The sequence below is a fragment of the Pogona vitticeps genome, chromosome 4 (assembly GCF_051106095.1).
Source record: "Pogona vitticeps strain Pit_001003342236 chromosome 4, PviZW2.1, whole genome shotgun sequence".
Taxonomy (NCBI): Eukaryota; Metazoa; Chordata; class Lepidosauria; order Squamata; family Agamidae; genus Pogona; species Pogona vitticeps.
Window position 1 is genome coordinate 40,503,730 of NC_135786.1, and position 21,892 is coordinate 40,525,621.

The 21,892-nt window shown below is 40.5% G+C and overlaps 1 protein-coding gene across 1 annotated transcript in view; it reads left to right on the forward strand.

Annotated features, from left to right (window-relative positions):
* Positions 1–21,892, forward strand: part of SYT6 (synaptotagmin 6) — a 165,260-nt gene that overhangs the window by 61,856 nt on the left and 81,512 nt on the right. The window contains exon 2 of the mRNA XM_078393355.1: positions 20,597–20,933. Within this exon, the coding sequence (XP_078249481.1) occupies positions 20,597–20,933 (337 nt within the window). The remainder of the gene's footprint in view (positions 1–20,596; positions 20,934–21,892) is intronic.

The window sequence follows — 21,892 nt, forward strand, 5'->3', positions numbered from 1 at the left end:
CTTTGAAGAATTCTCTATAGAGCAAGGACAGAGTTCCTTCTCTCCTCTGAAGATGCCAGCCACAGGGACTGGCAAAATGTCAGGAAGAACACCTTCAGAACACGGCCAAAGAACCTGAAAAACCCACAACAACCAATTCTCTACATCCTTGTCTTAATCCTAGTATGTGACTCATACGACCCTGAGATACTACAATATTGAGAGTGCTTCCAAATTTCTCTCTAGAGGAGAAGCAACTTTTGGTATACAGTGGACCCTCGACTTACAGACGGCTCGCCTTACAGACTTTTCGAGTTACAGACTTCTCTGGCCACAAAATTTAGATTCGACTTGCAGCCGGAGAATCGACTTACAGACCAGAAAAAAACCAAAATGGAACAAAAATAGAATAAAAACCGCTGGTTATGGGATTAATCGGTTTTCAATGCATTGTAGGTCAATGGAGATTCGACCTACAGACTTTTCGACTTGCAGCCACTGTTCCAATACGGATTAATTCCGTAAGTAGAGGGTCCACTGTATTGAAAAGAGCTCTCCATAGTGGGGTCAGTTTATCTATGAATCTTCTTAATCGCTGCAAACACTGCTGCTGAGTAATAAAACTCAGTGTTGCCATAATTAGCACAATATTGTTGAGTGGCAAGCAGCCTATCAAATATATTGTTTTGATAGTGGCATTAATACATTCTCTGTTTGGGTTTTGCCGATTATTTCTATTGGTAACACAAACCAGGATAGCTGCATCAAATCTCTAGAGACAGAAAAAACAGAATTTTAATTACACTATATTCTTTCCATGCATTTTGACCCAAGATGAAACAAAATGGACTTGTTCATTAATGAGCTGCTCTCACAAGCTTTAGCGCACACAATGATAAGAGAGGACATCCTGACAGAGCGAACAAAGGCCTTTCTTTTCCCTGGGCAAAGTATTTAATTACTTCTTGTTTTAGAGCAAGATTCCTCCAAACTGTTCATTGCCCCTCCCTATTCTTCTTTTGCCTCAGTGGTTCTTGATATCAAAGCTTGAAAAGAAAAACTCTGCCGTTTAATAGGTTGTTTTACAGTAGAGAATGAGATGAAAATAGGTTGAGATGAGAATAGGTTGTTTTATAGTAGGACTTCTTTCGAAGGTAGTCTGATGTGGTTTCAATGTGGTTGATAATAAGAATTTATTTATTTATTTATTTATTTGAACTATTTTAACCTGCCTTTCTTCTTGAATATAAATACAATACCAAAAGCATAAGCAACACCAAAACATATTCAATGCAGTAAAGTACAACAACCCATTTTTTTTTAAAAAAAAACCCACTTGGCAGCCATTCACTTCACAAATATACTTGGTGGGTACGCAGTAGAGGGCCTTTTCTGTTGCTATTCCAAGGCTTTGGAACTCCCTCCCACTAGACTGGCCCCATCTTTACTCACCTTCCACAAGCAGGCAAAGACCTTTCTTTTCAGGCAAGCTTTCTCTGAGTGATTACAGTCTTGGCCATACTGGTGAGGCGTATTTTGTTTCTGTTGTGATGATGATTTAACTATAACGTTTTGCTGTACAACAGCGCTAAACATCTATTTGGCAAAATACTGTTTGGCAAAACACGTTGTTCTCTGTATGAAAACTGGAAGTGTAGGGAATACCATTAAGTCTTTTTCATTTTGTATGTTCTTGTTAGTGTTTTTGTGGCTCTAAGATCCTCTCCTTCTCCTGTAGTAATTGTTGATATCTTCCCTTGAGTTTTGGGGATAAGGTGCTTTACCTCAGTTGGTCCATGAGCTAACTTTGGCAGTGTACAAGGGAATTTTTTAAAAATCTCTACATAACCCTGTAAAGTACTGAAAGAATGATTTGTGCAAAGGTACAAAGTAGAGATGGACACAAATCAGAAAAATGGTAATTCGTTTTGATTTGTGATATGGCAAGGTTGATAAATCATGAATTATGTCTTTATTTTTTTCCTGATGAATTAATGAATCAATTTGTCAATTTCATTTTTTACTTTAAAACAGTGTAAAATGGCCCCTGAAACACCCAGAGACACCACATTCACTTCACCCAACTCTCTTCTATATGTTCTGCATGTTTGGTGAGATTTGGGTCTTAGATGTCTGAGTTATACAACCACAATTAAGTCCCCAAGGAAAGTTTCCCCCAAGCGCCTAGAGACACCAAGATCATAGAGAAGATTTCCTTGTCTACAATCCCTCCAAGTTTGGTGAAGATTGGGTTCCAGAAATCCAGTTTATACACCCACAAAGTGGGTCCCTCCAGGAAAGCACCCTTTAGTAGCCAGCTTGGGGAAAACCAATCTTCACCAAACTTGGAAGGATTGTAGAGGAGAGTCATAGGAAACTTCCTTGCACTTTTGTTGACTCTAGGTGCTTGTGGGGATATTTTATAGCCAAACAAATTGACAAATCAAAAATAACTAAAATTTCATTGATTCATTCTTGTTGGAGGCATTGATTCATGTGAATACAAATAGATGAATTAGGGATTTTAAAATGAATTTTGTGATTTTTTGTTTATGTTTGCCCATGTCTAGTACAAACTTGAAATGGCAGGTGACAGGGATGTCCCAAGAGATTTTTCTGCCTGATATGAAGGAAAAGATGATAGCTCCCTACATACCAACAACAGAAAATGAGTATCACAGTTAGATGTCACTTTAATAAGCATGAGAAGACAGTGGCCATTGAGGGCAAGTAGGCTAGCTAAGAGGGCACTGGTCATTCAAATAAAATGCTAAATTAAGCTACCCTCAATTTCCTTCCATATTATATGCTAGTACAGATGGCAGGAGAATAAAGCCCAATCTATTCTGTGTCTCTTTAAGGGGTGATTGTATGAAACTGGAGAAGAAACAATCTACAAGGTGCTTCCTATGTGGATACATTAATCATTTGTGTGTTGCAGGAAACAATGCAATGCAGAAGTTGATTCTAGGAATCAGGTGAGAAACAAGGTGTGCTTCAAATATCAGCATTTTGACAACTGATTTCCACTCCCCTTTCAAAAATAGGGCTCGCTATTATAGCAGGTTAAAAAAAACACATGTTTGGGTTATAGTGAAACAAGTGATCAAACCAGATGTTATTCCCAGCTTATGAAATCTTTGAATTAATGGCCTCCACAAGGTCCTACCATTAACAGCTCTGCTTAGGTATTGCAAATTAAAGGTTGTGGCTTCCTTTCATTGCTTGATATGAGCAAACTAGATAAAATAAGGGTGATGTAACCATATATAGCCTTGTAAATGATTTCATAGGGGTCTTTTAAAATTTAAAACACATGTACACCTGTGTTTTGCTACTAGAAACTACAGGGTTTTTTTTTTTCCATTTTGGCTTTTGACCAGCAAGAAACATCATGATGAAGTACTTTGGCATACAGTATTTGGTTTCCTATCATGCTCTGTCTCAGTATTCCGATAGGTGTGTCCTGTTTTGAACCATGATGACATGCTTCACACACATGCCAAGTAGGTGTCACCATCTATGTGAGGAGACACCTTCTTGCTCATGTTCAGATCTGCACTTCTTGTCTAGCCAGCTGTTTTCTCCAAAGGAGAAGTATGTGAGCGAATTGAGCAATTTACTTTTGAGGTGGAGAGTTTTATGGTGATTTGACCACTTTCACAATGTCATAAAGCAGTCCAGACTTTATGCAAAAATCTCTGATGTTGCTACGCACATTGGTGGAGTATGTGTGGGGAAATGTAGAGGTCAATGTGAAATGAATATGCGATTTTTAGATTTCCTTTGGCAGTCATTCCTAGTTAATGTTTTTGTAACTACATATTTTGTTTTGCCTACACAGACACATGGGGATCTATCACTTCACTTTACACACACTACTTCTAACTTTTCAGTGTTTATTTTCTTTTAATTAGATATTAGCAAAAGGCATTTATTTATTCATAAAATAGGTGTCTCGTATTTTCCTAGCTGCCTGAGAAATGGTATAACTCTAAACAACTGAGATAAGATTCTAATGATAAATTGTGGAGGCAGTCCTTGAGTTTGCACATTTCTGCTTCCTCGGTTATGGAATGCCAATGAGGCAGATAAAACATTTGCCTTTAATTAATTATTCACTGCCACTGCAAAAAGAAAGGAAGCTATGAAATCTCCGTAGAGAGCAGAATACTTCCATCTCCTCTCCTCCCCAGGATATGATGACATATTGGAGGCAAAAATAAGCTTACTGTCAATCAGGAAGTGGTGGGTTCAAATCACATTGCTTGAACAATTTCTGTATCCCTATAATTACTGTATGTTCTGCCAGGAGGAGTCCTGCCTCATTAGAAACTTTCTCTTTCCTTCTCTTGCAATTCAGAGTCTGAAAGTTTTCCATGAGTCACATAAGACTGCTGTGCTATATTCCCAGAGCGAATGCTGAAACTGTCCTAGCCAGAGACATTTGAAAACTGCCAGAGTGCAAAGCAGTTTGCTAACCATTGTTGCTGTTTTCAGAGACAGGGAAACTGGTGCTCTCCAAATGTTTTGGACAACAACTCCCATATGGCTTGACAACTAAGCATGGTGTCCAGAACTAATAGGAGCTGCTGTTCAAATCAGTTAGAGAGCACCAGGTTGCCTGTCTACAGAGCCTGCTGAAATTAATGGTAGTTCTCGTTGCAGATTTTTGAATTTCTAGTTAAATTCCTTTTTGCTACACAGCACAGGTACAGACTCTTGTAGAGGAGAATACTCTAACTTCCCAAATAGTTCACCCTTTTCTCATTATCTGACACTTATAGTCTCAATAACTCAATCTGAGACATTTGTAGGAGAAAGAATAAACATATTTCATGACTTACAGTTGTGAACAAATCAACAGCAAACTAACAAACAGACTGCCTTCCAACAGACTAAAGAGATGTCTTTGAATTCATAGGTAGGAGGGAATGATGGGTTAGTCCTAGATAGATTGACAGTCACTTCAGCCCAAAACATTCCCTCCCAGTCAAACTAACTACAGGCAGCACACAAGGTTGTAAAAGCTCCAACAGCTATGTGGCAACAGTATTATTAATTAATTATGGAGCCTAGTAAGGTCCTCTTGCTTGGCTTTCACACAGTCCTGACATGTAAGTTGAGTTTCAACACATAATTATATGACTGCATCATTGCCTCTAAAACTGGGTTCAGATGGCATGTATAGATAGGAATTTGAGTCAAAGCAGTACCACTCAAGAACAAGAAGGAACAACTCTGAGGTTTGCAGCCATATGATAAACACAGAGAAGCATACACATGCCACACAAACTCAAAAGTAGGACAAAAACTGAAAAAAAAAATAGTAATGAGTAATGAGCATGATTGGCAGTTATAGATTACTAAGTAGCAGCCGGAGAAGAAAAACAGAAAATCATGTGTACGTGTGTATGCAATGACTTGCTTAGAGCAGTGATTCCCAATTTTGGGTCCCCAGATGTTCTTGGACTAAAACTCTCACCATTAGATGTGCTGGCCAGGATTTCTGGGAGTTGTAATCCAAGAACATCTGGGGACCCAATTTTGGGAACCACTGGTTTAGATGAAATCAATGGATGGAACTGCATTCAGCAGTATTTCTGTTCAGAGAGACAAGGATATGCTGCAACATTTTGAGGTACATCTGATTTCTTTAACACTAGTTTTCATTTGGATTTCATAAGGTAGAGCATTTTTCTATGCCCAAATTTTTTATATACAGTAGCTTAGCTGGCTAGATAGCTCAGTTTAGGTATCTGACTGCAGAGCCAGAGTTCAATTCCCTGCAATCTCCCTGGGAGATTCTGAATATTCTCTACCGGAAAAGGTTCACCATGCGTCAGAATTTATTTTACGGCACATATTTATTATTATTATTATTATTATTATTATTATTATTATTATTATTATTATTATTATTATTATTATTATTATTATTATTATTATTATTATTATTATTATTATTATTATTATTATTATTATTATTATTATTATTATTATTATTATTATTATTATTATTATTAATATGACTTAGTGGATGGAGGAACTGAGAATATTTTTCTGGGTGGATGGTGAAACAACTAACATATCCTCAGTTTGACTTCAATGCATTTTCAGGATTTTCCTGAGTTAAAAACAGCTGTGATGTAGTACATCTTTGTGTATACTTTCAAAGACAAAATTTGAGAACTAGCCAGAATGTTGTGTTATTTGCCAACGTATAGTGACCCTAATAAGGTTTTCAAGTTAAGCGAGATATTTAAAGCATGGTTTTACCAGTTCCTCTCCTCCGGTGAGTTTCTATGGCTGAGCAGCGATTTGAACCCAGGCCTCCTAAGTCCTAGTCCTTCACTCTATCCATTACATCAGTGTTTCTTAAACTTTTTGAAAGAAACGCCCCCTTGAGCCATTGAGGAAGTTATCATCGCCCCCCTCCCTGAGGTGATATCTTTCTTACCTACCTACCTACCTACCTACCTACCTACCTACCTACCTACCTACCTACCTACCTACCTACCTACCTACCTACCTACCTACCTTGTCTCCCTCCCCACCCGGGTGCCAGGCAGCGCTTCACGGGGCGAGGATGAGGACCCAGGAGACCCTTTCCTTCCACCCGATCCACACTCAGTGCTCCCCTAAAGGAGAAAGGTGAGACGTGGCAGGTAGAAAAAGCTAGATCATCTGGCGGCCGCAGCAGCACCAGATCTACTGCCAGCACTGCAGCTGCAGTCGCCTTCACAGGTTTGGCTCGCTCCAGCGCCCCCCTACCGCCCCCTTCTGTTCCTTCGCCCCCACACCGCCCCTTTTCGTTCTACCGCCCCCCTGAAAAATAAAATTGTCCCCTGGGGGGCATTATTGCCCACGTTAAGAACCACTGCATTACATCACCCTGGGTATTATTTTTGGAATAGATATGATTAGTTTCTGGTTCTGTGGATGTGATTAAAGGAGCCTAGGAGTATATTATATTTACTTAAGGTGGAAATTTCCTTTGTTATTGTTCTTTTAAAAGAAAAGAAAGATATATTATTGAAACCACTGAAAAACTTTATAAAAGTTGATGTGTTATCTATTGCTATTCATTATCTCCTTTGCCCTAGATATGAATGGAAAAGGCCATTCTTCTCAAATGGGTCTGCCTATTCTGATACATCACAGCAGTGGTATTTTTAAAGAGTAACCTTCTGCTCCAAGCAATTATGAATTATGATTAATGTACCACTTAATAGGGCAGGGCCATTGACTAGATACCTAGACCACAAATGCATGGATAGAAAAGTGGAATTGACAAGGCCATGACTAGCATGGCTGTTCCTCACCAGAAAAAAAAAGTAGAAGATAATATACAACATTACTGCTACTCCCAGAAAAAGGGAGAAGACGGTATGGTGATTTAGTGAAAAATTGCATATGCTAATATTAATTTATATGCATAGATGCATATTTAGAGAGGTAATAACTATAATTTACAGAGTAATGCAATTCATCTCCCCATAGTGGGAACAACTGTGGGCAAAAACAGATGAGGCATCAGCCTTGCAATGCTAGCTCAAAAATTAAAGATGTTTATTTTTACTGCCACAAGGTTTTGGAGCTCCATCAGCTGCAAATTATTTTGCTTTCTAAGGTGAATGATCATGGAGAAATAACTTGACTGTGCAGACACAGAAGCTTTGGGGGAAATGCATGTTTCAAAGGTTGATATTAAGTTGGAAGGGACCTATAAGGCCATTGAGCCTAAACCCAATAGCTGGGGGTCTTTATAAGCTAATTGAGTCTGTTCTATAGATGCACACAGCAGATGGGTTCCAGCAGAGCCCCTGCCTTTTCTTCTTAATGCTAGTTATCTTTAACTTAACATCCCCTCCAATAGAGGACATCTCTAAGTAGTCCCTCTTAAAATACATCAGAAAAGGCTTGTATGGTTTCCAAAACAATGCAAATGCAGGAGCAGGTGAAACCTTATTAGATCACACACAAAAAATATCAAATAACTAGCTTTTGAAGATAATTCATCTTCTTCAGACTGGGCACCAAGTTCTTGTGGTTAGTTCCAAAAATTATATTCTTTAAAATACTATACGCTACCCAGGCTGTGTTGAGACTGGTGAACATGATGTTTCTTTACCATCTATGCAGTTCTTGATCTATTTGTGTAGAATGCCCACAGACAGCTTGATTCTTATTCTACACATGCTCATGACGAACCCATCCCTGTGTGTTCGGTGGGACTTCTCCCAGTGTGGATTACACTGTGAATGCTAAAATCTGCTTGAATTTGTATTTATGTCCTTATCCCCTTTAATGGAGTTGCTGCTACTACTGCTAACAATAATAATGAATATTGTCTTTTGTTTCAGGTTATACATCTAAAAATATTAGCCTGCTTTACGTTTGTTTTCAGATACTTTTGATAGCTTTCCTCACTATACAAAGAATCAGGCAGCTATTTGGGTCTTCTAAAGCAGGTTGCCTTGATTTTTATGAGGACCTTTGAAAGCAGCTATATGTTTGATAAGACAAGATAAGTGCCCAATAATTCAATGCCATCTTGTTATGAGTATTCTTCCGGGACAGGCACCTTTTCTATTAACTTCTGCTCTCTCTCTCTCTCTCATGTTTTATGAAGACTGCCAGATGGGGAATTAGGAACTCACACGTAAGAGTGCCCCTAAATCCTGCCAAGAATGCTTCCAATGCCAGTTCAGCAATGGGCAGCTGAGAGTGAGATCCATCTTATATGAACACTTCTGAGGCTCAATTGATCATTTCTGAAGTTTTTTCATTAAAGGGAGAATGTGCTAGCTAGCATATTTAAGCATGCTATGTATTTCTATGGCATAAACAGAGAAATCTTAACAAGCACTTCAAGCAGTACAGCTACTTCTGTTGGATTGATGGATTCTGCATTACGTAGGCTGAAACTAAATACCTGGTAAAAGCCACATGGCATTCAAAGCAACTTTGATCACTTCACATGACGTGAGCCTTACTACAGTTTAAAATGGCACCCAGTGTGCACTCCCTTAAATTGCAGTAATTCACCAGGGCATAAGAGTACCTCCTTTTCTACAGCGCTTGCATGTCAGGCAGGTGGCTGGATTTGACAACCAGGGAGCAGTGCCATTGTGTCTCTGGTGGCTACGGAGACCCTCATGCTGCTATGGCTGCTGTGAGCACACTTCTCAGCTGATATCACTATTGCTGCTGTCATCTAGCCAGCCACTAAACAAGCAAGCCCTGTGGAGGAGGAAGCTGACCACAGAGGAAACCCTACTGTTGCCACCAAAGGATAGAAGGCTGGGATTTTCTCACCCCAGTCTTCTACCTTTGGATGGCATCGGGTGGGGTTTCATGCTTACACATTCTCTTTTTAAATGTGGGCAACTGCCATGTGTTTTAAGCAGCTTCATTCTTCTTTGTTCATAATCTGCAGTAAAACTTCTGCTGCAAATTATAACAAATGTGTAGTTTGGGACACAAATTGCCCATTCTCATTTTTTTCATGTAAGATAGCATTAAGAACAAAGAGTCTGGAGCACTTTATTCTGAAGCTGCAGATTACCTGGCTTCCCAGGTCCTATAGTTTCTTTTTTTTATTAGTAAGGACCTGTCTGAAAGTTACACACAAGCATTCACAGACCGATGCTCAGAGAAAACAAGTCCTTTTCATTCCAACAACCTGAATGACATTTTTGTAACTTGGAACAAATCCAGGATAGTTTCTCCAGATTGTGTTGTGAAAAGTTAGTACTACCAGATGCTCTGTAAAAAGTCCTGATGATATTTACAAGGAGTAATAAGGAGCATGTGAAATCCATGGACAGAGTGAAATGAGATTATAGAGATCTATCGTCCATTTTTTGTTTTCTTTAAATTTTGCAAAATAGCAACTTGCAGCACCCCTGATTTGGGCTGGGACCACAATACAGGGTGAAGAAGCCTAAATACCATTCCCGAGGGCTGTCCAGACTGGCTGTCTGGGGTGTGGAGTGGATTGGGATACAAAGGGTCTGTTGAGGTCAAGGGGAGCAGCAATGTGCCATTTGGCATGCTTTCACCACAGCAAACAACCCCTTGTAGCCCAATCAGACACCAATGAAGCAGTTCCCCTGACCTTCTGAGAAGGGTCAGGGGAAGTGAATTTTTTTCTATATTGCTACTCTCTTTGCTCTCCTTGCCATTCTCTTTTCTTCCACCCACCCTTCCTGCTTCCTTTTCCCATTCTCCCCCCACTTTCACTCTCCCCTGGCTGCTGGAGGCTGCTATTTCCCAGCTATATAGGCTAAACAATGAATGTGCCAAAAAGAATGCATGCCCTACTACTGGGCCAGAAAGGTGTGCAACAGCTCTTAAAGGGGAAGGATGGAATGTTCTAAGTAGAAACACTTGCGGACAAGGTTTATTTTTCTGATATATCAGTAATCCATATATTACATCTATATACCAGTGGGAACAGGCCCTGAGAGGTACTGTATAGACCCTGACATTTCCATTTGCACAAAGAAAGAATCATGTCTGAAACCCTGGAGAGCTGTTGGCAATCAGTGCCAAAAATGCTGGATCAGATGAGCCAAGGTTCTGCTGCACTGTAAAGTGTGTGTTCAGAAGCCTTCCCCAGCTAAACATCACCATTCTTATATGTTATATGTCTTCTTGTGAAAAAACAAAGAGGTGTATCTACACCCTTACATTTACAGGTAAGCACTGACGTATGTTTGTTAAAAATATCTAAATAATATGAGCATGTGCAAGTAGCTCTTTGTAGCACATCCTCACAGTTGTAGAAACTTAGCATGTCATTTATCTTGAGGAGGCCTTGTGATTGCTGTTTCAGGTTTAACTAATCAAAAAGAGAAGAGGCACATTAAATTGTTTGATATGAATACCTTATAGTTTTATGCTATTGTACCCACCTGGGATCAAGAATTTAGAAAGCTGGAAAGAAGCTTTCACTGCTCTTCAAAGAAAAAATAATTACAGCTAGTCTAGGTAATGCTGTCAAAATATTATTAATTATTCAAATAGCACTATCACTATTCATGATAGTTTACAAAATTGCATTAAAAAAACAACAGTCTGGAGACAAATATATGCAGCAACCTTAAAACTAAACAAATAAAATGAAGAGGACTGGTAGCGTAATTATATACAGAGTGCAAACGTCCAGTGTACGCTATGGTCATTCAGAATTATAGTGTGCTACCAAGAGAGAGCAGGGTGGATGAACATCAGCATGCCTATGGAACTGTAGAAGTGCTCAGTAAAGTACATTGAGACAATGGAAAATATAGGGAGTTTTGCATGCTGCTGAACAGTCTCCCTGACCTGCCATCTTCAAGGTGTTTTGACTACAGCACCCATAATCCATAGTCTCACATTGGTCAGCAGTATTTTTATATGGAAACAATGGAAGTTGTAGTACAAGACATCTGGAGAGCATTAGGTTGTGGAAGGCTGCTGTAGAAAAAACACAAAGTACCGTAACTTCTAGCAGTACGTCTTTGTAGATGCAAAATGCTAGCATTCAGAGCTACTGATTCTAATCTAAGGAATTTGTGTGCTTCCTGACTACTTCCCTTGTGAGGTAAATTGGCAGTAGTTCTTTGACTATCTTGAAGTTACATTAGATGGCAATAAAAATTCATATAAAATACATACAAGTTGATTCCTCCTCCACTTTCATTTCAATGAAATGAAATATTTTAATATTATGTTTTAATTCTTTTTAAATATTGTAATAATTTCTTGTTCTTGGTTTTAATGCTGTTTATTTTTTTAATACTGGAGCCATTTGGGGTCCTTTTTAGGAGAAAGGTGAGCTATAAAAAATTTAAATAAAATGTGTAATAAATGCATTTGGAACCTTTTTCTTACAATTCCATTATGATTAAAAGCATAGTAGGACCGCTGAAGGTCAGGTCAACTTGCTTCATGGTTTGTAAGCCGGCTAACCTGCTTCTGGAGACTTCATTCTCCCTGATGCAGTTGGGCACTTACTAGAGGCCCATCTCGAGGTGGGAAGAATACTTCCATCTGATCCAATGCCAGGCATCTTCTTCCCAGGCACCTTGTGCAGTTATGGTTTTCTGGTGGAATTGCTGCCAGCCATAAAATCTCAGGCAGCCAGTGGCACTTGGAGGAGGGGCCCCCAAGCCATGCTTGGGCTGGAGACTTAAAAATACTCCTCTGATTCTCTCCATCAGTTGCCCACAAGGAAGTCTACCTCACCTGAGACTGCAAACATTACATCTTCCACATGGAAGACATTTTAAAAAGCGCTTCACATGTCAGCATTCTGAACGATGAGAACTGAAGTCTTGCTCTTTTCTTTGGACTACAACTTCCAGAATGCCTCAGCCAGCCATCTGAGGGTTCTGGCAGACTGCAACCCAAACACTTTCCCAACCTTTATGACAATGTAAAAGCTGTGCAAAACAAAACTTGACAGAATTATTCATCCCTATAGGAAACGGCTTTCAGTACCGAAGACGGGTTATCAGCTTTTTACAAGTTTCTGATTCAGTGCTAATTGCTTGCATAGTGTCACAACAGATTCCCAGAGACTGTCATTGCAAACAATATGTTGCACATAAGATTGTACACGAGGGAGGCTGAATGCACATTAAACATACTTTAAAACAGCATTGACGTTTGTGGGGTGTATCATAAATCTATTTTGTGCACGTTCTATGTTATAGCAGCTTCGCTCTCAGTGAACTAGTGAAAGCAATGTTATGCCAACTGGACTGCTCCTGGCCTTTTGAGGTTTGTATATGTGATTAAAAGAGACTTCCCGTCAGGAACCCATCTTGGGGAAATGAATCTTGAGAAGACACCGTCAATAATCCCTTGTGTGTTTAAAGATGGCTCAGTCCCATCTGGTAATGTCTATATCAACAGCAAATATATGTATTATTTAGTCCTTCCAACTGTATTTTTGGGCAAGGTAATTAATATTCAGTTGAATTAAGAATAAATGTACTTTCTAGGGGCACTCAGCGGGAAGAAACTCCTTGAATGTTACTAGGGGCCCAATACATTTATCATTTACCATGTAATCTGCATTGCACTGGGAACGGACTAATTTTAATATTTTATATGTATATTTTATATATAAATACAAGCATGGAACTGGCTTTTTTTTCAATTGGCAGGGTGGTTTAAATTTTTACCAACCAGTCTCTCCAGTGTGACTGCCTGATACTGAGCAAAAAGTTGCTCTTGGGGGGGTTTGGTTCCCCTAAAATGGGCACCGTTCCCTCCCCTGCTCCCTCCCTCCCTTGCTGGGGGTGACCCTTGTTTACCCTCAGTTGTTAAGACTTATTTTTAAAGATCAATTTTTAAAAGAGAGGTGTAAACTGAAAACTACCACTTGTTGGCACCTTAAGGCAGGTTCTGTTGCCGCTGCTGTCACCACCATGAGGGTGGGGTGGGGGAGTGGACTCAGATGACTCTTCCTGGGGGCCTAGCATGGCTCTTTCTTTTCTCTCCCACTTACACCCCTGTGAAGAGCAGCAGTAGCAACAACAACAACAAAGGAAGCAGGGGAGGCAACAGCCTGCAGGGGAGCAGCTGGAGGCTTGGCTTGTCTTGCAGTTGGAGCCAAGCTCCATTATTGTACTTCTCCTGCTGCCCACTCTCATCCAGGCTTACTTTGCAAAAGCACAATAACCCACCAGCACAAGGCCATTTAAGAATGTACTGGTTGGTGTCACCTCTCGGAGCATTTCCCTTCCCTCTTTCTGGCCTAGAAAGAAAAGAAGGAAATCCTTGGGCAGCACTATGGAAAGGTAAGCACACCTTCAGGAGGCAGATAAGTGTACAGGTGCCTTCAGGAGGCAAACTTGATTTTGCTGGAATCTTTACATTTAGAGATATGCAGGACAAGATCCAATCAAAGCAGTGTTACTGAAGCATCCTTCTGCATTACTTCTCTGAGGGTGCAACTATGCAGTTGTTGGAGCTCAGATGTATCTGGACAGCTACAGCCATTTCACCATGGAAACCCAATTTCCACAGGTGCAAATTGCAGCAGATCCAAATGTATCTTCCCCACTGAGTAATCACACCCTAATATTAATTCCTGTGGTTCTATATTTTTATTCTCCTGGTACTGAAACTTTAAAACTGTACACTCGTGAAAGAAGACAACATTTCTCCATTCCAAAGCACTTTCTGAAGAGGAGGGGAAAGTAAAGCAGCTGTCTCAAGACGGCTAAGTTCCTCTGAAGCTGTGTTTGATACTGAGCATGCTGGGAACATTTCCAGAGCTCAGCTCTCCGTACTACAAAGTGGTGTCTCTGCTATGTTGAGAATGCAATTAGCCACGTCTCTCAGGGACCTCCACTATTTATCTTGTGCAGTCTTATTCATTATTAAATAAGACAACAAAACAGTCTCTCTCATTGAGCTGCGATATACAAGCCCCAGGGCTGTGGTACAGATTATGTGATTTTTATATGGGACTACTAGCCGAAAAGAGAAACAGCTGTTGGAAGTTTTCAGGAACAGAAAGGCTTATCAACTTCTGTATTCGCTTTCCTGGGTAGACACGAAGGCAGTTAAAAGCTGGCATCCTGGATGCTTTCACTAAACAGCTGGTATCCAGATCCAGTCATCACTGATAGACGAACTGGAACAGGCTTTCACAATCTGCTGCTCTCCAGCTGTGTTGGATTGCAACTTCAGAGCATGGAAATTTTACCTTTGTGGGCTGGCCTACTGGCTGGAGTATTCTGGACATTTTAATCCTAGAAGTCAATGTTCCAAGCTCTACAGAAAAGCCCATCATTTTCATTCTCTGGAGATCATGGGAATCACACATCTAGAGGGCACCAGGTCGTGGAAGGCTTAACAAGGAGCATGGCCACGCAACTTAGCCTGTCTCTTTCTGCTCCTGACAAACTGTACACAAGAATGCATCACCCTCAGAAAGACAAAGTGTCTCCAAGGTAGCTCTCGACCTCCATGAGTACTTGGATTGTGTTATCTGACCCTACCAGATTTCAAACGGAAACCTGGTGATCCAACTAGATCCTCAGCTACATCTCCACTGCAATAGAGCAACTTCGATTGTCTGTTCATTAAGATGAAAATGTAAGTTGATAAAATGTCTGATAAATCATATTTCCCTCCTACCCTTCCTATTAATTTTTTAATTACAGCTGGAGCCCGAGTGAAATCAAGGAGCAAATGGAATAGACGACTCACAGAAGGGGCTCACATTTAAAGGGGAGGTGCATTTCAAGGAGTCTTTTCATAATAGCCCTGTGGCGTTTGCCCGTTGTGGCCCCTGCTTGTCTTTCCCTCACAAAGGCTCGCGTCGCATTTTCTTCTCGCTGCCACCAGTGGATTACCTCAATCCACAATATAAATGACGCTTGTCTTGTGAATAGAAACAGAACTTATTTATTGAAGTGAAGCAGCTTGAATAATAACAGAAGTTTCTCAGATACACATTATACATAAGCAATTTATCAGCAGTTCTCTCAGTACATACTACTTCTCTCTTGCTATATTACCAACTTCTCTACCTGTTTTCCTAACCAGCTCTCTCTCAGTATCTGTTCCCTCTCTCTGACTAACCCTATCTGATTCCTCCTTCTCTTGCCAAGCCTCATGTAGCTGCTGACTCCGCCTCTCCAGTCCTCTCATAGGTTCATGCAAATCAACTCATGAATATGAATAGCATGTGACTTGGGAGATCGCCACAAGCCCTGTTTAAGAACATATGTGAGCTGCCTAGAGAGTATGACACGGACTCAGCTTCCTAATAAAGACAGATTTGAAGTGGGTTCTTTTTAACTTGCTCTTTTGAGAAAGATGGAGTACTTTTCAATGTTGAAGAAAGCTGTTCTCATGAATAAGATCAACATACACTACAAACAGATGCTGCAAGATCATCCATATTTATAACTTTAGACAGAATTTAAACTAAGAAAAAATCTACTTTGTATGGCAGATCATTGCATTTCTTAAAAAAGCATTCTTTTATTATCATTAGCTCAGCTTGTTCTGTAAGAATCCACCCGGTTTAAAATGTGATCAAATCTGATTGTAGAGCATTTGCAAGGGTTGCATTATACCTTATATTTTAATTAAATTAATTAAATTTAATGAAATTAAGCAATTTTTAAAATTGATCTCTCTCTCTCTCTCTCTCTCTCTCTCTCTCTCTCTCTCTAGTAGTTGATCAGCAATCTACAGAATAATCAAAATAATCAATATTATGTTAAGTTTGCGAGTGTTCCAAAACATGTATTTAATATATGTGAAACCTGGTTACAATCCAGCAAGATTCTGGGAGGTGTACTGTACTCCAAATAACCTTTCCAAGCTATGGCATCCACATTCACCACAGACTGAACTAAGATATGGCATCATCCTTTATTTAAAAAAAAATAGCTGCATTATTAGAGTCAGGATTTAGGATACCTTCATAAAGATAGTAGGAGCTGACAGAGTCAGATATCTTGTAGTTACTGTCTTGTGCTAATCTCTGTGGGAAAATAAGTGTGTTCCTATGAAATAGTCCTAAGTGTAGATTGTAACAGAGCATTTGGTTTCTTTCTTCCTGGAGATTCTTTATGTATTGAAAGGACTGGGTCAACTGCTCTTTCTCAGGAAATTAAGCTGGAATGCACAAAGGCTATACATGTTTGGAATGGCCTGCTTTCTGCACACCTCAAGGGAGCCAGCTTCACTTGGTGCAACTGTTCTCTACTTAGGTGAAACCTGCTAGAGCAAGGCCAGCTCCTTAACCAAGGTGCTGGTTGAAAATGTGTCCCTTTAGTCAGTGCCTCTTTCAGAGCAGCATTGTTCCTTCACCTTTCCTATACAGGGAAGACAGGTGAGGAAGCAATGTGAGCCCAGTAAGCTCTTGGAGAAGGCCAAGTTCAGATTTCAGGACTCAACTGGTTCTTATGACAACCAGGTAAATATACAGCTAGACTGATTCCTACCTTGCCTTTCCCAAATGGGGATAGCAAAAGGGATAGCAAAATTCCTGATAGCCATACTCATTCCATTCTACCCAGGATACTCCATTCTACCAGGTTTTGTGTGTCCAAAGCAACAGGTTATCTGCGCTATGTATCAGTAAGCTCAATCCTCGGGGGCATTGCGGTTGAGGTGCTGCAAAAAAAGCTGCATCTGGACTGCACAAGTTGTAGAATGAATGTAAAGACTATACAACTTCAAACTGTAGGGACAGAATTGCACTGTATTAATAAACACAACTGGGCTAACAGGTCAGGAGCATTTGGTTCCCTGAGGTATCAGGACTAAAACTGGTGGCAGACCCTGGTTTTGGAGCAAGGCTGGGCTATTGTGATGTCACAGAGGTGAGACAGGCAAGGGTTAGATCTGTGGGTTTTTTAAATTTTGCTCTTTTTATCCCTGTGTGTATGTTGGCGGAAGGTACTTTTCCAGTCTGTTTTTTAAAAACCGTTATTTGCTTAACAGAATAAAACACATATACTTTGGAGTAGATCTCTGTTGCTTTGCCTCTTCTCTTTTTAAGGGTCCTTTAGAGCAGGGGTCCCCAACCCCTGATTGGTGGCCCAATACCAGGCCGTGGCCTTGGCAAGACCAGGGTGCGGAGACAGATCTCCCGCCCCCATACACGCATGCCCACACAGACACAAAGGTGCCCCTTCCACACGCACATGCACACACAACTGCCCACCCACCTCCATGCATGCCCCGCCATGTGCGCATGTGTGTGAGCATGCCCCACCCATGCACGCATGTGCCTGAGTGCACCCCAACCATCCGTGAACGCACCCCACCCACCTGCAAGTGTGCCCCACCTATGCGTGCATGCCCCTCCCACCTACAAGCACACCCCACCCATCTGCATGCAGGAAGTACTCCGCCCCCACCCACCAACCCTGCCGTCCACCCATGGACCCTGCCACGTCAAGTGGTCCATGGTTTAGAAAAGATTGGGGACCACAGCTTTAGAGGATTTAGATTACTACAATGAGCAGGAAGGTGGAGTTTACTTATATATTTCTTAGCTGTTTCTTGCATTCCATTGTCAGCCTACAAAAAAAGGAAAGTCCAAAAATTATCTTATATATCTGTTTTCCTGAACCACCCATTGACCTTGCTGTTACTGGGTGCTGAGAAAATGTTCAGTTACAAAGCAACGTAAGAACTTCATATAGAATCTGTACTAGTCCACATAAGTCAGTATTGTCTCGTTAGGAGTGAGCAACTTGTTATCCTCTGGATTTTTGTTGGCATGCAATATTATAGCATTCCTTACCATTGGCTACGTTGATCATGTTGGCAGGAATTGTACTCTACCAGCGTACGGAAAACTATATTTTGTTCACTGCAGTCCACACCGAATGGCAGGTGTTCTCCAGAGAACATCTCACAGCACAGAGCTTTTCCCAGAACCTCGAACGTTCTGTATACAAAGCATGTGATTTATTGGGAAGAAAATAATATCTTAAGGAAGGTATTCACTTACAAGTAAAAGTTTATTTCCCTCTTCAGAACTTAGGTGTTTTTACACTATGTCAGCATTTCTAGCACTACAGTGTTCCTTTTATTGAAGCTTCAAAAGTCACAGTATTGTTATTCTTATGCATTTTTAAGAAAACAGGAAACAATGTTTGGTGTCAAAGTAGCAACCTTGCAGTGACAAGCTTCCTTCCATCCTTCCTTCCTTTCTTTTCCTTGAGGCACTGTAGCAATTTTCATTTTGACACTTCCATATTGAGGCATCTTGTTTTCAGGACCTATTTGACATGTTGATGTTGTTATTTTCCAATTCAGAATTTTATAGGATAATTTTTTGCCCTGCCCTTTTTTTGTAGGCTCACAATTGACTGTGAGAGACAGCTGAGGAATATACAACTAAATTCAACATGTCCCCTCCTGTTCATTGTTATCAGCAAAAGCACAATGGTAGAGCATTCTGAAGATCACCGAACAGTGTTGCACTCTTTGTAGCTGAGAAAGCTGAATTAGTATTTCCTTTTGAAAAATTACAAAGCTGCTCCACTTCTAAAAAAATTAAAGGGATCTCTTTCTTAACTGTGTAAAATGTCACATTCTCCAAGATCAGAAATCATCAGGTATTATTTGTACTGTGTACAAATGTACTGTGATTCCTCAAAAGCATAAAAGCTGCAGAATGAGGGACTCTTCTTGAAAGTCCACTATATATATTAGAGATGGGATATTCATATTCGTCTCCCAGGCTGATTGGACCCTCCCTCTAGAACCACTCAGTAGCTAAGCAGTGAGACTTGTCATTCCGCCTCCTTTCTGGATTGGTCAGCAGTGCCAGGAGGTGAGGAAGCTCTGGTCAGGCTACTTCCTAATTCTGCCACAAACGGTAAATGGATCGCCCTGGTTCAGGGGAGAGGGTCCGATTGGGAGCCGAATGCAAATATCCCATCTCTCTCTCTCTCTTTACGGGCACAATCATTTCTGCTAGCACTGGAAACAAGGAGGATCCAATTATGCAGAGCATTAAAACTTTGCTTTGCATATACACTATATACATATACATATACATATACATATACATATACAGTACATATACATATATATGAATGTATATACAGTATATATATATAATGTATATACATTCATTGTTAAATCAAGTTTCTAGATATTGTGATTGATGTTTCATGAGCAACACTGGTCAGAAACTGGGAAGAACTAGTGGTTGCAAAGCGAAGTTTTAATGCTCTGCATAATTGCATCCTCCTTGTTTCCAGTGCTAGTAGAAATGATTGCGCCCGTTTGCTTGTCCTTATTTTCAGACTTTGGAACGTTAGTGTTTTGTACTACAGCTCCCAGAATTCTTTAGCTGTAATTAGCAGGTGTTATCCTTCCTTGCCTTTCCCTCCATTCTTTTGCCCAGCTCTCGCCCCAGCCATTCTACTTCTGAGTATCTAGCAGAAATCACCCACCCATGTGAGTGCAGTCCAATATGGACTGCAGTGGCACCAGCTTTTGCCATCACTCATGGTATTATACCAGTGGTGTTATGAGTAAGCATTCTTAATGTTTCCTGCTAGCATTTGACATTTATTTTGAGAACCTAGTCATTCGTTTCTCAGTTTCTCCCCAGTTAAACATTTGAACTTTTATGACCTCCCAGAAGAGGTTAAGAAAGAATGTTCACCTGTTTTGTTTGTTATTTTCATTTTGACCATAAGCAGCATCAGAAGCAGCAATAGCAACAACAACAATGTATAAACTGAGCAAGCAAAAACCCATCATGATGCAGCCTGAGAAATTTTAAAATATTCTAGTTACTGAAGGAAAGGTTTTCTTGGTGAAAGGGTAGTTAGGAATGAAGAAAATTATTACTCTGGTTGATGGGGATTAACAAATATTCTCCCCATAGAGTTCTTTTATGTTAAGCTTTCTTTTCATGAATTGGGCATGTTGGGGGAGGAGGGAGGGACACCGCTTTGTAACATCTCTGTCCATGTTCTTTTGACTATCTCACAGATGTTCTTTTCTCTTTTTTTCTTTTCTCCCTCTCTCCAATTTTCTGCTTTCCTATTTTTCTCACTTCCCTCCCCTCTGTCCCAAACACCTCTGTTTGTCACTGCTGCCTTATTTTGACCTCTAGAGCTCTCCATCAGCCTTCTTGCAGTGATAGTTATTGTATGTGGACTGGCCCTGGTGGCAGTTTTTCTCTTTCTCTTTTGGAAGCTGTGTTTGGTGCCCTGGAGGAACAAGGCCATTTCAACTAATACCCCCGCCTCCCAGAAGGCAGCAGAACAGGACAAAGAAAACATGGCTGACAAGCTAAAAGATACAGGGACTCTTGGCTTCTTGGAAGCAGCTGTGAAAATCAGTCACACGTCACCAGATATTCCAGCAGAGGTCCAGATGTCCATGAAAGACCATCTCATGAGACGCACACGCATACAAAGGCAAACGACAGAGCCTGCATCTTCTACCAGGTGAGTGCTGAGCAATCCAGGGGTTGCCATCTGCTAGGTCAGAAAATTCATTGTGATTTGACACAGGTGCCAAAGGTAAGAGAAGTCTTCCAGAAGGACCACAGAGGTTGGCAATGATAGAGATCAGTTTTGGCCTGCTCTGTTTTCCTGAGTTGTTATTATTGGTGAGTAAACATGTAGTGATACAGCAACATTCAATTCTGGATTCAATTCTCTGAAGCTCAGAATGATAATCTGACCACATTTCCCCCTTTGCAATGTTTTCATGTTCACACTTCTAAGAAAAGAAGAAAGCCTGTGTTTATTAAACAATTATACTTGTGACCAGAAAAGTGATAGGAGTCCTAGTTCTAGCTAACAAAAGGAGTGACTAAATTGACAAATAATGTCTGGAATTGGGACAGTCTGATCCACATTATTTTCCATTACCTACACAACATACAAGTCAGTGTGAATCACAGTCCTCCCCACTCCTCTGTAGTTTTTTTCCTCTGTTGCTGGAGCTTCTACATTTTTGGAACCAAATGCATTCACATCAGTTCAGATGGTGTGAACACCTGAACCAATGTGGTGGGGTTTGTAGCCATTCTTTTTGAAGCCATTCCAAGCAGATTGTGCCACAGGGAGAGAGGCAGGGGAATGAGGAATCTGGTTACCATTTGAATCTTCTCTTCCACATAGAATGACAAAAAAAAATCTTGTGATTTCATTCTTGGACACATCCACAACAAAAAAGGGGCATAATTGAAACACTAGTAGACTGTGCAAATCAGAACTGTGAAGCTCAATTTCTCAGCACCGAACTCAACCATTTGAATTGGGCCCTACCGGCAAATGGCTATTCCAAGAATGAAATCACGAGAGCCATCAAACCAAGAAAACAGCACCAAACTGAAGAGAAAACACAGCCACCCACAAATAAAGTATTTTTGCCATAGATCAAAGGGGTCACGGACCGC